This window comes from Antedon bifida, chromosome 11 (assembly GCF_963402885.1).
Source record: "Antedon bifida chromosome 11, ecAntBifi1.1, whole genome shotgun sequence".
NCBI lineage: Eukaryota > Metazoa > Echinodermata > Crinoidea > Comatulida > Antedonidae > Antedon > Antedon bifida.
Window position 1 is genome coordinate 553,934 of NC_136236.1, and position 23,477 is coordinate 577,410.

The 23,477-nt window shown below is 34.3% G+C and overlaps 1 protein-coding gene across 1 annotated transcript; it reads right to left on the bottom strand.

The window, feature by feature from the left end:
- Nucleotides 1-675: 675 nt before the first annotated feature.
- LOC144856264 (ATP-binding cassette sub-family C member 9-like) lies at nt 676-18,915 on the bottom strand. Its single transcript, XM_078714209.1, has 31 exons — nt 18,271-18,915; nt 17,762-18,004; nt 17,340-17,531; nt 16,804-16,956; nt 15,698-15,853; nt 15,280-15,414; nt 14,846-15,008; nt 14,508-14,548; nt 13,991-14,263; nt 13,496-13,699; nt 13,217-13,295; nt 12,783-12,888; nt 12,393-12,491; nt 12,031-12,196; nt 11,450-11,587; nt 10,821-11,043; nt 10,025-10,236; nt 9,415-9,569; nt 8,999-9,068; nt 8,589-8,746; nt 8,057-8,149; nt 7,631-7,733; nt 7,305-7,418; nt 7,035-7,146; nt 6,767-6,897; nt 6,595-6,673; nt 5,793-5,901; nt 5,546-5,649; nt 4,500-4,633; nt 3,960-4,022; nt 676-3,330 (listed from the first exon to the last, which is right to left on the bottom strand). The coding sequence occupies exons 1-31, from the start codon at nt 18,895-18,897 to the stop codon at nt 3,193-3,195; spliced, it is 4,773 nt and encodes a 1,590-aa protein (XP_078570335.1). The 5' UTR covers nt 18,898-18,915; the 3' UTR covers nt 676-3,192.
- Between the last annotated feature and the right edge of the window lie 4,562 nt (nt 18,916-23,477).

Sequence of the window (23,477 nt, forward strand, 5' to 3'; positions counted from 1 at the left end):
GTCTTAGAACGCACGCACCAAATGTTGTACTGTTCGTTTTCTATCATCGTAAACTAAATTAGTGTTTGTGTATCGAGCTCATAGAATAGCAGAATGTGTAAACGCTATGTCTGTAATGTTCGACACTTAATTTAAGCATCGATCATGCTGGTCTATGGCGCGCCAAGCTGGTCATACCGAAACATTCAATCTCAACAAGAAGATTTCGTTTGTGAAATATTAGCAATGCGTATTTACCCAAGTACAGCGGTTTTGTGGATTGCTTTGTAAATAATTGTTTTAAGGACGGTTGGTCGAATATCTTCTCGATTCAATTTTCTGCTCCGTCGATTCAGCTGTAAAATTGCTTCAAGACTTCCATTTACCACGCATGCGCTTTTGGGTTCTAAAATTAAATTACGATGGATTCTTGTGTTGTTGGCGCTGAGTTTCGTATATCAATCAAATGGTTTTTACCAGCATAACACGACTACGAAACAAATTTATGAATAAATAATCAATAATGCGAACTCAAAAGAAAGTTATTGATTTGATTTATTAAAACGCTAGAGGCGGCGTAATATCAGCGCGTAATATCAGCGCAGAATAAAACACAGAGCATGAATGACAATTAAACATACAACAACAACATTTAAGTATGGCATTTATATATTGGGGTTATGATTGGTCTTCACTACATATGTCCTACTTGCGTACAATGACGCCAACAGCGCGCAACGCGTTGCGCGTTGACAATAAGTGTACGCGTGCGTAAACATCGTGTCTTACGAAAGTTTATAAATTGATACCCCGTATAGCGTAATATTTGATAAAACGCACAGGTAATGTTTTATTTATTTATTATTTTTGCTATGATCATTGCTAGCTATCTCAACCATTGGTGTAATTGATTCAATATCACACTGATGTTATTGTTCATTACAATGTATCATTAATTATATTATGTTATTCCACAGTAGTATATGTAGTATGACAACATTAATGGAATGTGAAACATTACTATTGTATAGATACATTTTAAAATACACAATATTAATAACATAAATTAAACTTTATCTTAAAATAACGATAGTCTGGTTTCAAATATCAAACGTTCATATTGGTTATGTAATAAACTATTAATAGATCATGGGCTGTAATGATCTTTCAATTACGTCACAGGGCATAATTTATTATTATAAATGAAATGTATTGATGAAACAATAGTGGCGTCAGTTGTAGCGCTATTTCTATACAAGGTTGATGAGTAAAAGAAACATATTAGGCTGTTGTACATTTCCAACAGCCACGTTGTAAAAGTGCTACGTTCAATGTTATATATTTTGCAATTTCATAATAATGATAATATATATCGGATATATTTGAATAAAATGTGCGACTCCTAATCATCATGACGTTGTTTCGTTTCTGATTTCATATTTAGGGACAAGAATAACGTTATCATGTTTTACAACTGTTATAACAGCATTTTTCAAAATGTTCTGATGCCGCAACGAAAATCAATGTCAGTTACATCACAAAATGAACGCGCGCGTACACAATATGTATTGTTTTATCAGGGTTTAAACGCGCATGACGTCATGTGTTTCTGCACAACACTACTGCATTGTGTATATGCACGTAACAAGGAGGACTACGGCTAGCTAACAATTAGATATTACAGATATCTATAATTATTACAAAACGTAAAACAATATTGCACTGTTTTACTCGTTGCATCTGTTCCTATTAATCAATCGTTTTAGTCCATCAATTTCGTAAATTACAACATACACAGATTAAGGTCATGAGCAAGTAGTGCTTAGTAACAAATGTTACAGCGATTTAATGACGTCATCAGATGTCATTACAATAATGTTGTGTTTAATATCAGCAGGTCGTCGAGTCTGTAGTGAAATCTACCTAATCGATCACGTGGCTCAGTAATACATTACAATACGCGACACGTGACCGATCGATCAATGAGGTATGTGTATTGATGAATGATGGGATAATGAGAGTACATTTGTATGTTTTTATGGAATATGCTTTCAGGACATAAATTATACATAATATATGTTGTGGATGGTGTTTTAGCTGTGTTTAAAAAACAATATTTGTCAATGACTTGTTTGCTACATTTTCTACTTTACAGCAAAGAAATACATTCATATGATATACGATAATTATTATAACGAATACTTTATATTATCTCCAAATAAATGGTAACAAACTACATTAATTAATTATCTACTATTAAAATCATTAATTTGCATTTTCGTGCTTACTATTTCAGAAACTCTTTCCTACTGGAGGTGAACTTTAATTAGGATATTATGCAGTGTTTTGTTAGACATTATGGTTACTTATACTATGTAATATAATTAAGAATGTTTTATTTTCTTTCGCGGGATATCCTTTCCGGTTTGTACAAGTTTGACGTCATAAACTATAATTTGGTAATGCATAGTGTTGATGATACAAATGGAAAAAGATTGCAAAATACATAGAGGTAGTTTGTTTGTTTGTTCTCTCTTATAGGCATAGATACGGTTCTTGGTTCTTGTGGACGGTAAATAGCCATACTAATGGTGTACACACACCAGTGGTGGATCTAGTATATTGTAATAGTAGGAGCTGGGGTGAGCGGTTGGGAAGGAAGGAAAGGGGTGTATATGCCAACACACCATATTTTATATTTTCATTATAATATATTCTATAAATTCTAATATCATATAATAGGTTATCTAATTAAAAGATTACATTCATTCTAAATACTAATAAATATTGTTAAATCATCATTGCATTGCTTGTGCAAAAGTATCATAAAAATATTATTAAACATTTTTATTATTATTAAAAATATTATTTTAAATCATTGCATTGCTTGTGCAAAAGTATAATCAAAAATTGCATTGTTAAATTAAAGTGTTATATTTTTAAAAACAGCCACAAGATTGTGAGACACTATGATATACCAGGGAATACGGTGGATTTCTTCCTCGGGTATAGGGCTACGATCTGTTAATTTCATCCATCTGCTTCTGGAAGACCAAGCTAACTTATTTACTAGCAGTTGTATCATTACGTATTAGACAGTAATTTCTGATAGTAGACCCTTTATTTACTGATTGATTGATACATTGATTGTGTTATTAGTCGATTAGTAAAAGTGTTATTGTGCAGGTTAAATAACCACTCTGATTGGCTACATTATTTATTTGACTTGACCAATGAGCTGAAGATACTGTCATCACGTGACAGTAGATTTGCCGGGGTGTCAAGTTCTTTGACCTCCCCGTCACCAAGTACGAGGATAGTGTCAGAATTTAAGATCGTTGAAACACGGTGCTAAAAAATAAATAAAACAAATGTTAGTAGATATGAAACAAGTAACACCTTTTTTCACTAAAGTAAATGCTCTAATTTTCTGTAGTGTTGTGTAGCTTGGTTTCCACTAGAGGCGCAATGTAAGGACGTAAGCGCAATGGATTATTCAAAATGTCGCTTCATCATCATTATCTTCCTATACTGTGCAGAACCTTATTTGAGTATAGTCACACATGGTTGAATTGAATTGACCCAGAGGGCCCAGTTATGATCAGTGGCTGTGTGTATACTAGTACACCGAGGTAACCCCCTACTCATCTTGAAAGATGTACTAGGTTCTTTAAAGTGCACATGAGCTAGATGTGTACACTGGACCTACGGTTTATAGTCCTTATCCGAGAAGACCTTGCATTGCGTCTTTAGTGGGAACCAAGCTTTAAAGGGTATTTGTTTCCTTGCATTGTTTGCGCCAATAAACAATTTAGTAAAGTATAAAAAAGACAAATCACAAAGTGCTGATGATAACAAAAATACAATGTTAGAACAAATATGTATACATTACTATATTTATATGAAAATTAGATGAAAATAAAAGTGGGATGAACCCACATAAGACAAAAAAAAAGTGTTGTAAATGATAAATATCTTACCGCAATTGTTAAAACTGTTTTATCCTTAAAAGCACTTGAAACAACTTTCTGTAAAATTTGATCCTATGGAAGAAGAAAATGTATTAAATTAAGAAAATAACAAAATTAAGGGAAACACAGAGATAATGGGTACTGGATGACCATCATGTGATAGCAGTCAAAGAAGAAGAATAAAAGAGATATACGCCATATAGTAGTTACTTCAATGATGTCACAATCAAAGGTCTATCCTGCTTAAAGGTGGCAATCCTGTTCACAAGACAAACATATACACAAGATGCTCTACATAAGTCTTATTACAAGTCTTTGGGAGTGGAGTTGTAATTTGTCATTAGGACTTGAACCCTGGACCCTTGTATTGGTTGCCAAGCGTCATAACCACCAACCACTCTAGATCATCATTCCATCATCATGATGGATTGTGGTACATAGCATGTACGTGACGTCACAATCAAAGGTCAAAGGTTTGCAATCAAAATACATTATTGTTCCAGACATCATTCCAGACATGATTGAGTAACTCGATGGATCTTTGCTCACCGTTTGCATGTCAATAGAAGCCGTTGCTTCGTCCATGATCAGAATCTGAGACTTCCTCAAGAAAGCTCTGGCCAAACAGAACAGTTGACGTTGACCAACGCTGAAATTCTCTCCTCCTTCAGAAACTTTGTAGTCTGCAAGAAAAACAGACAGAAAATAAATAAATAAAATCAAACCTAGAAAGTGATCACTAACAGAAAGTAAATTGTATTATTGGGAAATATGGTAGTGGTATGCCCAAATATGGTAGTGATATGACATCATCATGTCCATATGGGCACATCACATTTTGTTTGTCACATAAAGTTTGATAGTGTAGACAGAGCTTTAAACTGGGATCCACTGCAATAATATACTTGCAATCAATACAGTGTACACTTTGTAGCATTTAAATGATACACTTATTATCTCCATACACCTATTTGTTTGCTAGTTCACGGTTGTATATTTGTTTGTACTCTTAGTTTATTTGTAACTTAGTTAATTATTAATAGTGTCAGCAAATATGACATTTAAATTCCTGCTGTGGACGCAAGAAGTGTTTACTAATCAAGGAACTAGACACTTGTAACGTAATACATTGTACATTGTTCAATTTAAATAGCTTTACACAAGATGTTTTGTTCACCAGACTAATATGGTGTATGTTAAATTTGAGGCCAACAATATTTTAATCTAATTTACAGTAAATATGAAAAATAATGTGTAGAGGAATGCCATCATGTCTTTTGTAGTAGTTGTACACATATCAGATATCTGATCTAATATTAGTAATATATATCATTTACTTACAGGAACTACATATGTCCATAGCATGTGTGGGGCATGAATAATAATAAGGTATATTTATTGTCCAAAAAAAAAAAGACGATCAAAAATACAAATAGCCAAAGGGCTGGAACCGTAACATTTTACAAGAAAAAGTTTAAAATTCATAAGAAAATATATGCATATATTTAAAAATGCATAGACAATTAAATATAAAACCAGAAAACAGCATTCAAATAAAAATAAAAAAGGACTTAGTGGTACACACATCTACTTACCCAACAGCCCTTCCAATCCACTGACAACATCCTTTAATTGAGCGATTTCAATTGATTCCCATAATTCCTTGTCTGTCCTCAGATTCTCAGGATCGAGGTTGTATCTGTAAGCAATTCATTTCAATAAACAGTAAAAACATTTCGTTATTCTTATTTAAAAACTACATGACTTGTTATAACATTGAAGTAACGGGCAAACAGGAATGTTTAGCAAATATTTTATTTTTTTTTTGGTATAGAAACTTACCGGATAGTGCCAGTAAACAGCACAGGATCTTGCGGAATTATAGACAATCGCTGCCTTAAAATTCTCAACGGAACTTGCGCAATATCAAATCCATCGATTATAATGCGACCTTATAGAAACAAAAAACAAAAAGAACACAATTATATTTACATTAGTATTAGCTTTGTTAAAAGTATTTCTAGGTATTATATAGTGTGTTTGTTTGGGAGTCTGACATCTTATTTCAAAGTTTCCAGATTTAAAAAGAAAACCTGAGAAATGATGTCTTAACATTCAGAAATTAAGAGACAAGATCTCCTGTGAATCTAAGTTTTTTAAAACAATATCGCTCACATACAAGGGAAGAATACAGGTATGCCCTCTCTAACACACCACCTACACCTCTCTCTCTCTAACACACCACCTACACCTCTCTCTCTAACACACCACCTACACCTCTCTCTCTCTAACACACCACCTACACCTCTCTCTCTCTAACACACCACCTACACCTCTCTCTCTCTAACACACCACCTACACCTCTCTCTCTCTAACACACCACCTACACCTCTCTCTCTCTAACACACCACCTACACCTCTCTCTCTCTAACACACCACCTACACCTCTCTCCCCCTAACACACCACCTACACCTCTCTCTCTCCCCAACACACCACCTACACCTCTCTCTCTCTAACACACCACCTACACCTCTCTCTCTCTAACACACCACCTACACCTCTCTCTCTCTAACACACCACCTACACCTCTCTCTCTCTAACACACCACCTACACCTCTCTCTCTCTCTTGTCTGATAAATTACCTTCAAATGTATCAATCACTCGGAAGAGTGTTAATGTCAATGATGATTTACCGCTTCCAGTGCGACCACAAATGCCAACCTGAAAAAGAAACAGTGTATTTGGTTTTATGCAGGAATTATGATGGAGTATCAAAGAGTGTTACTAACTTACAACAGAACAGGTTGTACTTACTTTCTCTCCGGATTTGAAGTGAAGACTTATAGACTTAAGTACAGGATCAAGGTCTTTAGCGTATCGTACTGAGATATTCTGTATGTCGATATCTCCTTCGTGAGGCCAAGACTCAGGTGGTACAAGGGTACCTGGAAAAGGGTGTATTGAAAATTATGTTATTAATTAGATGGTAAAAATGCAACTACACAATAACACAAACATTTAGTATACTGTAATACCAAATATTGCCCTATTGGTGTTCCATAGAAATTTACCCTTCACCCACCTTCATAGGGTTCATTCTCCAGGTTGGTATAGTAACTGACACGCTCCACTGCATTCATAGCCATCTCTGTATCTGCCATGTTTCTTACTACCCAGTTCAGATAACCAGAAACCTATAAAAAAAGTCAATAACAAAATTAAAAAGTACAAACAAATATTTAATAGGACTAAACATTTCATATAACACAATGCAAACTTAAAACAGATTTTACTATGAATAAACTGAGCATTTATAAAGGAACAAATTTAAAAGGACAAGGAAGATATTTACCTGTAGTGCATATGTGATACCAAGGCCTACAGAGCTAGGGTCAATATTGCCAAGAACTGCGCTGATGACGGTTGTCAATCCAGCAATCAACACGATAAATGTTCCGATAAAATCCTACAGAAATATAAAATAATATTTAAATTTCGCTGTACCCTTTGTTTTTATGTCATATCACTCAGAGCCAAGCATCTGTAGATTTAAGCAATCCTCATGAAACAGTGGCCTGTAGTGCATTGAAATATGCATGTTTGCTTTTGTTCACATGAATTGGTTGAAGCTTACAACTTACTAAAGTAAAATTTATGTTTTTCTTAAGTTTTACTTACTAATCTGACTGCCAGCCATCGGTTGCATGTTTGGAGATAAAGATAAGCCAAAGTATTTAAATTTATCTTTTTTAAAATCAAATTTTGGAAGCGTTTGCCAGCCCTGAAATATGGAAAATAATATCATTAACAATAGCATTCAGTGCACTGTTATATATCTGTAGATGATCTACAATTTTGAGAGTGAGTCAGCATTTTACTTAAAGTGATACCGATTCCAAAAGAAATGTTGATCTACGGTAGCACTGTTTAGCCAGCCATAGCAAAAGATACAAACATCATACTCTAACTAAATCGATTACAGATAATATATATAGAGGAATCTTTAAAGCTATGTCTACACTATCAAACTAGTTTGACAAAAAAGTGTAATGTGCCCAAATGTGGTAGTGATATGCCCAAATATGGTATGATATGTCTGCTTACTTGTACGCTCTGATGGTTGTCAATCCGCCAAGAGTTTCAGAAAAATATGCAAATATCGGGGACTTTGTAATACTGTCTAATCTTTGAAGTTCTCTAGAAACGAAAAACAAAAACAAATTATGTGAAACATGGTTAATGGTTTACTGAACATGGTGGCTCTATAACAATAATAACATTTGGGAGGTTTTTTTCCTTTTCAATTTTTTTTTCATTTTTTACTCTCAATAAAAAAAGTCTTGTGCTCAGGAAATTCATAACAAAAAAAAAAGAATATCTAAAAGGAAATGTCACATTAAAATATACTAGACAGATTTCTTTGGGGAGAATTTGTTTGGCCAAGATGTTCAATACATCACTGTATAGATGTATACCATGCATGTATTATCAAACATTGTCTCTAAAACTGTTTTTATTGGTTGTATAAGAAAATAAAACGGTTTAGTGCCTGTAAGGTTTAGAGAAAGTATTTCTTTGTATTGGATTCCTACATATTATATTCTTTGCATGTCAAGTTTTTAAATTGTTAAATTACCTTGAGGTTGCAATGAAATATTTTTGAACAATGTAATAGGCAACCATAACAGGAAAAACAATAGCTATAAATACTGGTACAACAATGGTGTTGACGATGAGGGCGGCAAGACAACTCATGCTGCTTCGTATCAGTCCGTTGACAAGTTGATTCAATCGCTGGTAAAATAAACAAAATTATCAATAATATCATAGCTTTGGTGAATTTGCTTGATATCTTCTAAAAGAAATAGAAGTTGAGCTCGATAGGCGTGTAGTTGCCTTTTCTCTCCTTCATTTTGTACATATTTTACTCTTGTTATATTGATGTTTTTGTGCTTTTTATATTTTTAATAAAAGAAACATATGTAATATTTACTTTTCAATCACCTACATCAAACATTACTGTTAAAAAACTGAATTGTTACTTACAACATCGATAACTTGCGTATCATTTGAAAATCTATTAAGAATACGTCCAATGGGTGTAACATCAAAAAACCTTTAAAAAACAATAAAAACAAAGTTATAATTAATTAATATCATCAAATAAACAATGATAAAATAGATTTTTCATTGGAGAAATGTATCAACAATGGACGTCATTACCTGACTGGTACATTTATTACATTGCGAAATAGATTAAGAAACAGTTTCTTTACTTATTATATTGTTTTTACTTTTGTACGTCTGGTTTTGTTTATGTGATCCACCAGTGATATCAGTACAAATGAAGGTGTCTTCACAATAAAGACAGAAACAAATAATATATATTTAACTATCATCATCAAATAAACAATGAAAAAATTGATTTTTCAGTGAAGAAATGTATAAAATTAGGACATTACCTGACTGGTACGTTGATTACGTTGCGAAGTAGATTAATAAACAACTTCTGAGCAGCATAGATACATACAAACACAAGACTGACAGAGGATACCATCGACAATACAATGGTGGCGATGGACAGACCTGCATAGCCTACAATGTACTCTTTAGTTGTCTGCAGATAAAGTAGAACAGTTATAAATAGAAAAGGGACGATGTAGCATGGTGATGGAAATGACGTTTTACAAATCCAATAGTTTAATTCTAGTTCAATTTATGCTCTGTCTACACTATCATTACTTTAGTGACAAAAACATTTGATGATTTTAATAGCTTAACTACAGTTACACAATCTACAAGCATTAGAAGCCTGACAACTGGTTATTTCACAGCCTTTATGTTCTGATAAATTCATTTTATATTTCCCTTTAATATTTTACTCCTTTTGAAACATTGTAAATATTGTCTGTCTTTGTATTGTGATTTTACAGTTTTATTATTTAAGTTTGTTAATGTCTTTTTATGAATGTTTTTAATCTATTAATCTAAAAAACAGGACCATATGTAAAACAGGTACAATATCTATACCTGATATGTTTTTAAATAAAAATCTACTATGTTGTTATTTACCTTAGTGTTATTTGATACATCCAGGCCTGACTCAGACCATTCAGATAGCCAGAAGTTAGTGCCTACCATCATGCCTGTGACAGATATACAACTGATGATGACAAGAACTGATAGGAACTTGCCCATAGCATTGATGTAGTACAGATACATGGTGTACGACACAGAACCTCTCACGATCTCTTCATCTTCAATAAGTTTTGTTGTATCTTTGTCTGAAAATAATGAACATAAATTTGAATATTGATACAAAACATGGTGAATATAGTTTGTTGATAAGGGTCCCTTGAATTTACCTTGAAGATTTAAGGACTTGAGGACTAAGTTCATTTGTCCCTTTGATGTCAAATCTTCATTTACATACAGGTGAAACTTAAGGTGGTGGTCAGACCATGCTTTAGCCATTCCCGCTTTGAATAGCTGCTAATAGCTGACAAAATTACACATTTTTTTGGTTTAAAAACAAGAATTAGGTGATACCATAGATACCGCCTTTGTGATGCATATAAATATAAGTATGTTAATGTTAAATGTATTATTCTGGTCCTCAAGCTTAACTGAAAACTGAAATTCGGATTAGGCCCTCCATGGACCCACGGCAGCCAGCAGTGCAGATGGTGGATATAGTGTGTAAGCTACTCATAAATCAGACATGTTCAGTGTGTGGTAAACAAGAAATAGGTGGTACAAACATTAGGACCTAATAAGACAGGCCACTACATTCAACAATCTTAAATAAACCACAATAAATGTCCTTTTGAAAAAAATGATAATGATGATCTCATGAAATGGACTTTACCTTTTGTAGTCTGTTTATCTTCAGTGGATTCTTTAATTGAGAGTTGTTTTTTCAACTTTGCTCTTTCCTCGTCAGCACTCTCCATTCCCGACATCTCTTGTTCGCTCTCTGATTCTTTTTGTTCCATTGTTTTTCTCCAAGACAGATACAATTCAGGATCACTTGACTGGATTTCTTCTAATGTTCCCTGCGTTAATATCTTTCCTTCTTCCATAACAATAATCTTACAAAATATTAATATAATATTGGTACAGGTTCAAGGTACTCGTACTATCATGGTAATGGTGAGAGAGAACAGATAATAATAATATCGAACATTTATAAAACTTACTTATGGGGATAAAACACATGATTTTAAATTGGAGGTCCAGTGTACAGATCTGGCTCATGTAAACTTTAAAAGACCCTAATGTTCTAATCTGTCAGGGAAACTAACTACTGTACAGATAAATTATAATTATAAATCTACATTGCAACCAAGAAAGAACACGCTATTAAATTCGCATTTGTTCAATACATCAACCGACACCGCAACCAAGACATTAGGGGAGAACATGCTGTAAAAGACACACTGTAATCATTATTGCTATAACACATTTTGTAGTCTCTGTGAGACCACAACCTCTCACCTGATCAGCATGCTCCACATACTGCACTTGATGTGTGACAAGCACAACGGTTTTACCTCTTTCTATCAACAATCCCTGAATGCCATCATTAAACAGTTGACTTCCAACATGGACGTCAAGAGCAGATAATGGATCGTCCTAGATATAAGACACTTATCAAGTTTAGTATGTCATGTACAAACAGTGTACCGTACAAGAGTGATGTGACACTTTTTGTTAGTTTTTCATTTATCTGTTTTTGTAAATTTCAGAGCAAACAAAATTTCTATGTATATTTTATATGCAAATGACAATAAATGGAAGTAATTTTCCACTGATAAATGAATGAATGACAGAGACACACATCAAGTTTTTGTTCTATAGCTTGATGTTGATTACCAAGGTTAGAACACAATTATTCAAAACAGCGCCACAGTCAAGTCATAAGAAATCATCCATATAACAAAATAATCCAGTTTTTGTTCTATAGCTTGATGTTGATTACCAAGGCCATGGTTAGAACAGTATTATTCAAAACAGCGCCACATTCAAGACATAAGAAATCATGTATACAAAATAAATAATACAATATGTATATATACCAATATAATGACATCAGCATCTGTGTAGACAGTTCGTGCGACACTGATCCTTTGTTTTTGACCCCCACTCAGGTTGATCCCCTTCTCACCAATCTCTGTCCTATCTCCTCCTGGTAAGATCTCAATATCGGGTTTAAGAGCGCATGCTTCGATAGTTCTGTCATATCTAAACAAAACGAACATAGTATATATTCAATTTTCAATTTTATTCTTTATTTCCACAGTATACCACCTACATATGAATGGTAAAAAATTAAAAAAAGGGGAGGGGGATGGGGGAGACACGCATTGTTAAGGAAGATATTTTAAGAGAATGATAATGTTGCTAATAATGTAATGAGAAAGACATTCAATGGTCGTACCTTTCATATTCGTATTCAGATCCAAACAGGATGTTTTCCCTCAGCGATGCGTTGATTAACCACGCCTTTTGTGACGCGTACGCAACATCACATTTATCTCTAAAAATAGAATGCTCTTGGTTACCAAATATTTGGAAACGTGATATCTACACAAATTTAACACCAAATTAAGACACAAATAAATTCTTACAGAGTTTGAGGTGAATGTAATAATGAGTCTTCATGTATATCTTAAGCTCTGTCTATACTATCAAACTTTATGTGATGTGCCCATGTATGGACATGATGACATATTTGGGCACATCACACTTTATTTGTCAAACTAGTTTGATAGTGTAAACAGAGCTTTTGATTAGATTCAGAATTATATGACGAGGTGTTTCTACCTACCTGCTCCACGTCACGTCCCCTGATATTGTTCTCATCTCTCCGAGTGCAGCCGCTAGCAAGGACGATTTACCTGAGCCAACCTGACCGACAATTATTGTTAATTTACCTGAAATATCAATTGATTAAAACAATAGTTTTTTATTTTATTTTCACAGCACCACAGCAAATACATGACTCAGCAAATATGGGAAACCCATGCATTCTAATATGAGGCTAGGTAGTGACACTCTATTGGCCATCAGAAAAATGCTGGAACTATGCTTGCACCCTGGGATTGGTAAGCAAGCCTAGCAACAGTTCCACTACTTCAAATGTTAATAATTTTCTATAATACAACACAACTGAATCTTGTTATAATATTATTCCTTCCCAAAGAGAATGTAGAAATTGATGTTGACATTTTTGGTATAATTATGATTTTGATGATGTCATACCTGAAGGTATTTCAATATTGATATCTGCAATACATGGAATGCTTGTGTCAAGATCCCAGCAAAAGTTACCATCTTTTATCTACCAATAAAAATATCTTTTCAGTAAGTACAAAAAATATATATATAAAGTGTTGCCCGAAAGCTCTGCAATTTTTCTGTTTTAATTTATCATTTTGATTTAGCTATTTGCTTATTTTTTTTTGCATCTCCATTGAGATCCAGCCACTGATACCCACAGCATTGGATTTATATATGTATATACATATTATCCGGACTTACCCTAAAAACAATGTCATCTGGCATGTCATTAGAAGTGATCGAAAGTGACGTTGACATGCTGCCGTATGACCCAGTATGATTTCCTGATGACGTCAATTTGGATTTGTCATCGTAACTATTAAACGCCATTTGTTCGTCATTTTTTGAGTGTCTCTTCTTTGCCTTTCCACTGTTGCTAGGTACTTGGAAGTCTACACTTGGCAGCTATATTAAAATCAATCAAATATTATAAGTCAATAATATTACTTTGTCGAGTAATTTCAATCGTCAATGTTTTGTTTACAGAGTTTGTTTTCACTATGCTATTCTAACTAATGGAAATAAACAACTTGTTTTTACCAATTAAATAGAATATATTTGTATCAAACAAAGTTTGGTGAAGTTTTAAAAAGATGGAATTTGAAAGAAGTTGAACAATATCTTGAAAATATTTTATAGAAAAGTATGTGAAAATTCTATTATTCTCAAATAAATATAAAAAAAAATTCTCCAAACCTTCATAGTACTAACTTCGTCAAATCCTCCGTTCTTATGAACTAAACCATTTTCCTGGTGTTTTTGTGGTCGGCCATTATCAGGTTTTTCAATTTCTGGTGCAATCAGAAAGTTTCGTAAACGCTTTGTGCTCACAATTGCGTTTACAAGAAACGCAAGCGTCATCGGTAGAAGGAATAGTGGGACAGCCAGTTGTTGGAAGAGCGCCAGTGAAGAGAACGCAATATCAGGAGTCAGATCAACACCTTCAATAGCACTGTATAGTGAAAACGACTAAAACAAAAACAAATGTTGATATTAAAACACAATATGTCATCATTTGTTTTGTTTTTTCACTAATCAACTTATTAGGACTATAGACTTTCAAGCACGACATCTCTTAAGAAGACTCTGGCTATGAGAGGGTGAAAAGGACATTTGAAGCAACTCTCCAAAACAGTACACAACTTTTCTTTCTTGGCTTGAAACCAAAGGTTAAAAATGTATAGGACATCATGTAATTCCCTTAAATACTTACCAATAATGTTACCATAACTGGAGAAGATATTACAAAGAAATCTAAAATATAAACATAATTAGCATGAATATACTGGTTAATAACATTCATACAAGTGGTTTGAGGAGAGATTAACAATATTATCAATGATAATGTAAAAATACAAATCAAATTAAGCTTTTAAAAATTTACAAAACTTTTCTCAAACTTTCAAAAAAGTAAACAGAAATTACTAGGAAAAAAATCTATTCGATTTATTATATTATGCATTTACAACACTAAAAGTTTGGTTTGGAACTGTATAAACCAAATACTTGTCTGATTATAGATCTGTGTGATAAGATAATACTCATACTTACACTGAAACACTGTGCATACCCCCATCCGCTTTAGGAACTTAAACTCATTTGCTCTGACGCCCTCTATCATATTAGCATACACCTTCTCCCAACCATACACCTTTAACAACTTTATTCCTTGCAACATTTCATTCGATAGTTTAAGTCTTTCATCAGAAAATACCTGTGAAAAAATAATAAAAATAACATAATAGATAATAATATGTACAAGAACAGCTACAAATGAAATACATGGACATTTTAGTTACTTTTCATTTTCTTTTCTCTAACAGCTTATACAAAATTAACAACTTTTACAGGAGGCAAAACAAAGCAAACAGACAACTAATTAAGACTAAACTCTTATACCAGCTAATTGTGGTTGAAGTTACCTAAATCAAAGTCTTTATTGTATTTCTAGAGGATTATCAATAAAAAATGTTTATAATTTTTACCATAATCTGCTTTTGAATCTTAGACATGAGTGCACCAATTCGAATCTGAATGGGGAAAGTTATGAGAAAGACACTAGCACCAATCAGAGCTGAAACACCCATCTGACGATACAGCAGGCCTAGAGTTATACCAATCTGTGGCAAAGAATAAACATATTATATTAAATACAAAGCAAATATTTAAGTTAATTATTATTAAATATTCTTTTTCTACACAACGTCCTCATTGTCTCTTTGTGGCAGATCCTACAGAAACAATAATAGATAAAAAAACGAAAAAAAAAACAAACGAAAGTGTTCCACTATGAATTCTTTTCAGACTCAGAGAAAGATTTTGCTTTTCCAACAATGTTTTAAATTATATTTTTTATATAAATAATACATATTTCCAAATAAAATTTAATAAAACTTTACTTACAATTACTGGTATTGACCAAAGTTGGTTGCCAAGTTGAAATATATAAACCAGTGACATTGCATCAGTGGACATATGGTTGGTGATTTGACCCATTGTCATTTGTCCACCTGTAATCGCATAGGTTGACAAAGCCAATGATTTCTCATAGACAATCGCCTGTAAAGAACCCCTACTTGGTTACTGGTACTGAGCTGAGACACGTTTACTAGTTGTATTAGCTCTGTCTACACTATCAAACTTTATGTGATGTGCCCATATATGGACATGATGATGTCATATCACTACCATATTTGGGCACATCACACTTTCTTTGTAAAACTAGTTTGATAGTGTAGACAGAGCTTTACACAGCAGAATCCTTGAATCCTTTGAAATATTCAATGGACACTCCCATTGAGGTGACACTTTCTCATGAAACGAAAAAGGGGCAATGCATGTTTTAACACTAATAGTCAGCCGACAGAGGACACCCCCTAAGGAACACTTTGTTAGTCCCCGAAGGTAACCCCTTAATACAGGTTTTACTGTAATTTTAAAATGAGCATTTGTCTCATTGAGCTTAGAGCAGTTTCGGTATACTGGTATTAGCATTCAATTCAACTTTATTTCAGACAAACTGTCCATTATGAAACATATACATACAATAAAAAAGAAAAGAAATACAAAGCATAATGTGACAACCGTCATGGAGAGAGGACCAAGATTTATCTGTTGACATAGTGCCTCTCTCCACTTAATACATGATTATGTTTGGGGATTTATTGGATGTTTTCCAATAGAACTGTAGATATATTATATAGTTTTCATGACTCATGTTTCATATGATTTGATGTATTATATAGCATTGAGTTCCTGGACAAGGCACGTGAGTAGAAAGAGAAACAAAGTGAAACTGAATAATAGTAGAGAAAAACAAAGATAGTAATAAGAACAATGCAAAGGATATTTATTTATGTATGTGTAATATAAATGTAAAAGGGAAACCACCTTATTAAATTGCGAACATTTGTAGTAGTTACAATAAAAGTAGAGTAAAGAAAATACTATAAAAATATTTTCAAAAGTTAAATTTACAACAATAGTTAAGAAAACATAGCAATTGTTACCTGAACCGCCACTCGTACTTTCATTGACTCCAAGATTGCCAAATGGAAGGACGTCTGTATGCAAACAAACTTGCCTACTCCAGCAAAGAACATCAATCCTACTAGGATGAACCCATTATCGAAATATTCTTTCGTTGTTACAAAGTGACTTGGCTAGGAAAATAAACAGTTGTATATTTTTATATTATAGTAACTATTTTGAAAATTGTTACTTAGCTCACTAACGCAACTTGGACGCACGTAAGAGTATACGCGCAACGTAATGGCATACGCGCAACGTAAGGGCATACGCGTAACGTAAGGGCATACGCGCAACGTAAGGACATACGCGCAACGTAATGGCATACGCGCAACGTAAGGGCGTACGCGCAACGTAAGGGCGTACGCGCAACGTAAGGCATACGTGCAACGTAAGGGCATACGCGTAACGTAAGGCATACGCGCAACGTAAGGGCGTACGCGCAACGTAAGGCATACGTGCTTGCGTTGCGTCCAAGTGGTTTATTACCGATAAAAAAAACAAGACGATATTGTACCTCGTTGTCGGTGTCTGGCTCGTACATAATCGTAATTACATACGTCACGATATCGCCAACAAGGACTGGTCCAATGAAGCTAAGAAGGTTACCACATAAATTGAAAAGACCAGAAATGAGAAGACTTTTACCATACACAACAGCAAACGCCCTCCAAAGAGAAGGCAGAATGTGTTTACTCTCAGCTCTTTTCTAAAATTAAAAACATACACATTTTAAATGATTATAATATAATAAATATAACCAATATCAATAAGAACATTCAACGATGTCAAACTAAAATGTTTCCTTCATAAATGAAACTGAAATTTAGTGAAATAAGGTTTCATGCACGATCTCGCGCGCGTCTTTTAAAGCTACGCATCGCGCTACTAGGTTGGTTTCCCAACTGTTCAGTATAGATCATTTCCTTTATCTATTACCTTTTCATTTTCAAATGCTTCGTTAAGATCGTTCAATTTATTCCTACTGTCAAAATCATCAGGAACCGATCCTAGATCATCTACTTCAAGAGGGCGTTTATAACCCATTCTTAGCAACCAATTTAGCCACCAAAAACTAATCTGAGAGACAGCATTGACATACTGGTCCTTGTAGTACATATCACCCTCAAGCATGTCACCACTGTCAAGATCACCATAGGTGAGACAACATACACGGTAGGCCTGTGTGAAAAGGGATCATCGTAATAGACAAAAAATGGAATAGAAAACATGAATGTATTTTACAATTTTCTTTTCTGCTTACATAAATGATAAGCTTGGAATAGTACAAATAGAAACAGTATGGTCATACAGTGTTTAGAGAACAATATGTTATACTTTATATCTTATTCAAATGCCTTGTATAACAATCTATATATTATTTATAAACTTAAAAGATAAATACATTATTGTATACTTAGTTAAGAACAAAGTTAAGCAGAACTTACCTTTCCGCGAAGAACATTTAATTCAACAAGTAAAATGATCGAGTATCCAACTAACGATATCAAACTAACATTAAAACGTAATGTTTCAACAGATGCCAGGCCCATGTAGTCCAAGCCAACTATTCTAAAGGCTTCTACAGTAATGGCAAACATCCAGTAAAGTGCGCACATTATTGATATATACGTCGAGTTCGCCACCTCCATACATTGATACGCCGCAAGAGACGTCACAAGCGTAATGACTGACATACAACCAGTGAGATAAAGATGAGGCTGTGTCGGGTCACCTTTAAATGTTTGATCCGTTAAAATTCCCTCTCCGATTGACGCTATTAAAACCATTAGTAATACACTGGAAACTAACCATCGGACAACGTGTCCGGGAAAACGGATCAAGTACCTTGTTGTGAAAACGTTATTTTTAGAGTACGCAAGGTATGCCATGATGATGGTGAACACGACGAAAAACAGCGCGTGCGGGATGACATATGACGCGCTCATAAAACACGTGTTCCCGTACGTGTAGTTCTTTTCCCATTGGAAGTCATCGAAGAAGGCAAGGTCTGGAGAATTCTTGCCGCAGAACCATTTCCAGTTGTTTGGTTTAGTACTCTCTATTGCCGCCATGGTTCTTGTCCAGGTTCTTCTTTAATATGAAATTAGAAATCTGGAAAAAAAAAGACGACACCAACATTACCAAATTGAAATCACACTGCATGCCCTCAAAACTAAAATGAAAAGTGAACCATGCATTAACTCAATAGTTTAGTCATGTTCCCATTAGAGACGCAAAACAAGGACGTAACGCAACGTAAGTTATTTAACCAATCACAAGCGATGGATTTTTCGATCTCTTGTCATTGTTTAACTCGCTTGCGTTGCGACTTCGTCGGCGCGTTGTGCGTCTCGTCTCTAGTGGAGACCAAGCCATAGTAATTTCGGCGCGTTGTGCGTCTCGTCTCTAGTGGAGACCAAGCCATAGTAATTTCGGCGCGTTGTGCGTCTCGTCTCTAGTGGAGACCAAGCCATAGTAATTTTGGCGCGTTGTGCGTCTCGTATCTAGTGGAGACCAAGCCATAGTAATTTCGGCGCGTTGTGCGTCTCGTATCTAGTGAAGACCAAGCCATAGTAATTTCGCATTACGTTTAAAACATAGAGCCAAAATATGTTAACAGAGAGAGTACAGTAAATAACGTTATAATGGTCTCATAACTATATAACGAGCTTACAAGGAATCAGTAAACTGGTGACCAATGCTACCTTAATATATAGGGCCTACAGACCATGTCACACAGCACTACACCCTGCTATTATATAACACAGCAGCATCCATTATTAAGCAAACGTTTCTTCTTATCAGAGAGAGAACTCAAAATAGTTTAAGGTTATATGAAAAGTATATAGACTTAACAAAGATATCAAAATCTGTCGGGATGGGTTGAAACTGTACTGGTCTATAAAAAAGTAGTATACACAAGGAGAGTATACATCCTCCGCACGTTCCTTCTCATGTAATCTGTAATTGTTCTGGTCTTACCATAAATATAATACAATAACACATATTCGTGTTTATATCTATATTACCGGTCCATTGTATACCCCACCTGCCCGATCCATTCATTGTTGATTCATTCATTCATCGGTTCACTATTATGTTTCTCGGTACAGTACTTTGTTTATTTAAAGCTTAGGCCTATATAATCCTTAAATGCTTATCTTGCTTCCCATTCACCCTTCGTATAGGCAGGACATATCCAGGGTAGGCCTACTGTAACTAATAATTTGTAATAGTTTGTGGGAGTACACACACCTTCCTCTTGGTTTTACATTTATTTTCTTAGGCTATATTTTGTAAATTGCAATCTTGCTTCGAGCTGCTGTGAGTTCTGTTTCGGTGAGCTTTCCTTACTCGGCCGGGAGCTCTCAACGTGCTGAGGAGGAGGAGGAGGACGGAACGGAAAATGGTTCCCATTGCATACTTTCCATGAACCTTTTTGTGGATATTTAAAGAATATTTCATGCACCCTTCTTTGTGTAGTAATATTGCGCTATAAGGCCGCCTATAACTACATGTTTTAAAAATGAATTAAATTTAAGGTTTACTATTACAGTTACCAGTATACTAATTAAATGATCTTAATTATATTTCTAGCAATGCTAGCTTTAAAAGCTGCTTCAATATTCATGATATCAATAAGCCATGATAGATGTATACAATATTTATCATTAATACATTTATCACCTTTTGGGTTCAAACTTCGATGTAGGTGAACTTTGATTAGTAGATTAGTCTAGTACCTACTATGACAGGGTATTTTTCATTGAGGTGTAATTTCTATTTATGCATCTCATGGCTTTTAACAGTATTTTAGTTACACAATATCGTATTACTATACCATATAGTATTATAATAGGGTTCATGGTTATACACATTATTTTAAACAAACACGCACAGCAACAACTAAGCACATAGGCGCAATATTCAGCCTACCATGATGAAATTTCGAAATGCAAAAAAAGTAAACTCATTCTGACAATCGATAATACACAACACTAAACATATATACTGAAGCCTAGTTCAAATTTAGACGGAAAAAATATACAAATAGAACAATTCGTATAATAATACTAAACTTTTATAAGCATTTAAGAACCTACTTAATTCTATGTAAAGCGCCTTTGAGCATGTTTTTTCAAGATAATATGGTATATAAATGTGGTATATTATTATTATAATTGAATTTACATTTTCGTTTAAATCCCTCACTGTTTTGTTCTGCAATGTCCCTGTTTAGTCAGTCATATCGACTCACAATCACATGAGTATACAAGCTTAAAGTACAGAAAAGAACAAGGCCAAAACAAAGTATTACAGCGGAAAGAACCCATGGACTTGAATACAAATGACATGCGTTATACTTATGCATAGTCGTAATACGCCAAACTTACTCGACGCTTCTAACTATAACACCTTTGCTATAAAACCTATTATAAAACCTATGCTAAAATATGATATAAGAACAATATACCTTTACCTGCAGATGTAATAATCTGTTCCAATGGTGACATATTGATGTATATATCACCGACATTCACTGAACTTAGCTGCTGCAGAAGTTGTGAGTCAGTACTTAACATTTTGAACGGAACCTGGAAATATACCTAAAAGATTTGTTGATGTCATGTGATGATAATCTGGCTGGATGTACAAACGGAAATGCTGCAACCCGGACCGACACGAGTCTACCAGTAATGGTCTTAAAGAATAGTGCACAATACCGATTCATAGGATACATTTTTTTTTAAAAATATCAATTTTTTGTATTTTTCAAATTACGGGATTTAGTCCATGTCTGCGAACTGTAGGCCTATGTAATAAGAATATATTGCAGTTTAAAATAATGTTATTTTATAGTATGTAACATACAGCATATCAGGCTTATTCTGGTAAAATGTAAATGTATATTTATATTATATTTAATTGTATAATAAGACTAAACCCAAGAATTGAACCCGATACTTTGATTTATCACACTACAAATGCACGAATGTGCCATGTAGAATGCAGAACACGTGAATAGTTCAGATTATTGGGTGCACGAAAGGCCCAGGTTCGAATCCACAAATCAGTCCCAGAATCAACCTTGGTTTGATTTAAATGAAGTTCTTTATAGAAAATGAAATGATAGGCTTACTTACACTCTTGGTAAGCTACACGTTATACAAAACATTTTTTTTTTAATGGCGCCACCTTCGGTTTAGGTTTGTTGCGTACAATAGAAACTGTTCGATAAATCATGGACAAATGGACACAGTTGTTGTCTGGGAGACGGTTTCGCAATCCGAAGTACACAGTACATAAACAAAATCGAATCGGCGACAACGAACATTATTTATCGCCACATTCGACACATTTCCGCAACATCTCTACTTCCGTTTAAGAGAGCAAAAAGCCAAGGTTAGATTTTTTCCTCTCTCCGCAAAAATGTTGAATGTGTTCAGACCTACGAAGATATTGACAATCGTGCGCCCGTTGGGAAACGGTATCATGACGTCATCAGAATCCCCAAATTGCATTCTTTCATTTAGTTTCTTTGTCCGGCTTTAAGATGATGAACAATGTGTGATTCAGGGGTATAGTATTAAACAAATATTTGACAAATTGTACGAAATGTTAATCATTCGCTCAATTAAATAAGCAAATAATTAATATAATTAAAAAAAACCAACATACATACCAGAAGGCATACCTACATTAGGCGGAGCCATCTAAAAGTACACTATTGTCATCTTTTGATCTAAAATCAAAATTTCATATGACGATGTAATCATCATCAAACCAATTCAATTAAAATATGTATTTGATTAATATGTATATGACGTCATCACAGATATATAAGATTGGGCGTAAACCTCTTATGAGAAAAAAATAGTGTTCAATTACATCCAGATCGTTGGGTTTGATGACGTCTATAGGGACCTCGGAAACGACGACATATTAATAACGATGATTTATGAACTAGGCGCGTTGACCGTTCATAACGAATAGACACAAATTGACCAATATCATCAACGTCTGAACGCACGCGTACGGTATATAACCAATGTCATCAACATCTGAACGCATGCGTATATCCAGTGATCATCAACGTTTAAACACGCGCGTAAAACATATTAGCCTGTGTAGTAATTCAAGAATCCCGTATCCATGTTTTAGCAACAAAGATATAACTCTAAGTTAAATTTATTTGTTATCGCCCACGCCTAGGTGTTAAGAGCCTATTGATCGATACGAAGTAATTTAATACTGATCAAGTATGACTATCTATCGATAATCAATATCTTGCATAAAACATTTTGTTTTCTGATATTTTCAATTAAAAAGTAACGCTAAAACATATATGTTGAGCCAAGGGCTATTGGGTATAAAATATCCAAAAATAAATATCAATCAACAATTAGTCGACCACGTCCGCCCTACTCAAAACAGCCTAACTCCCAATTCACATAGCAACCTTTCCGGAAACGAATTCGCGCCAATAAATCAGCGAACGACAACACTATCACGCAATACAGTAAATTGTGTGCAGTGAACGCGTGTAAATGTGAACAAAACATGTCATTTAATACAGATGAAATTACCGAATTTTAACAGAAACAAGACGAGTAGTATGCTGCGGTTGTGAATGTACTATTTTTGTCGTATG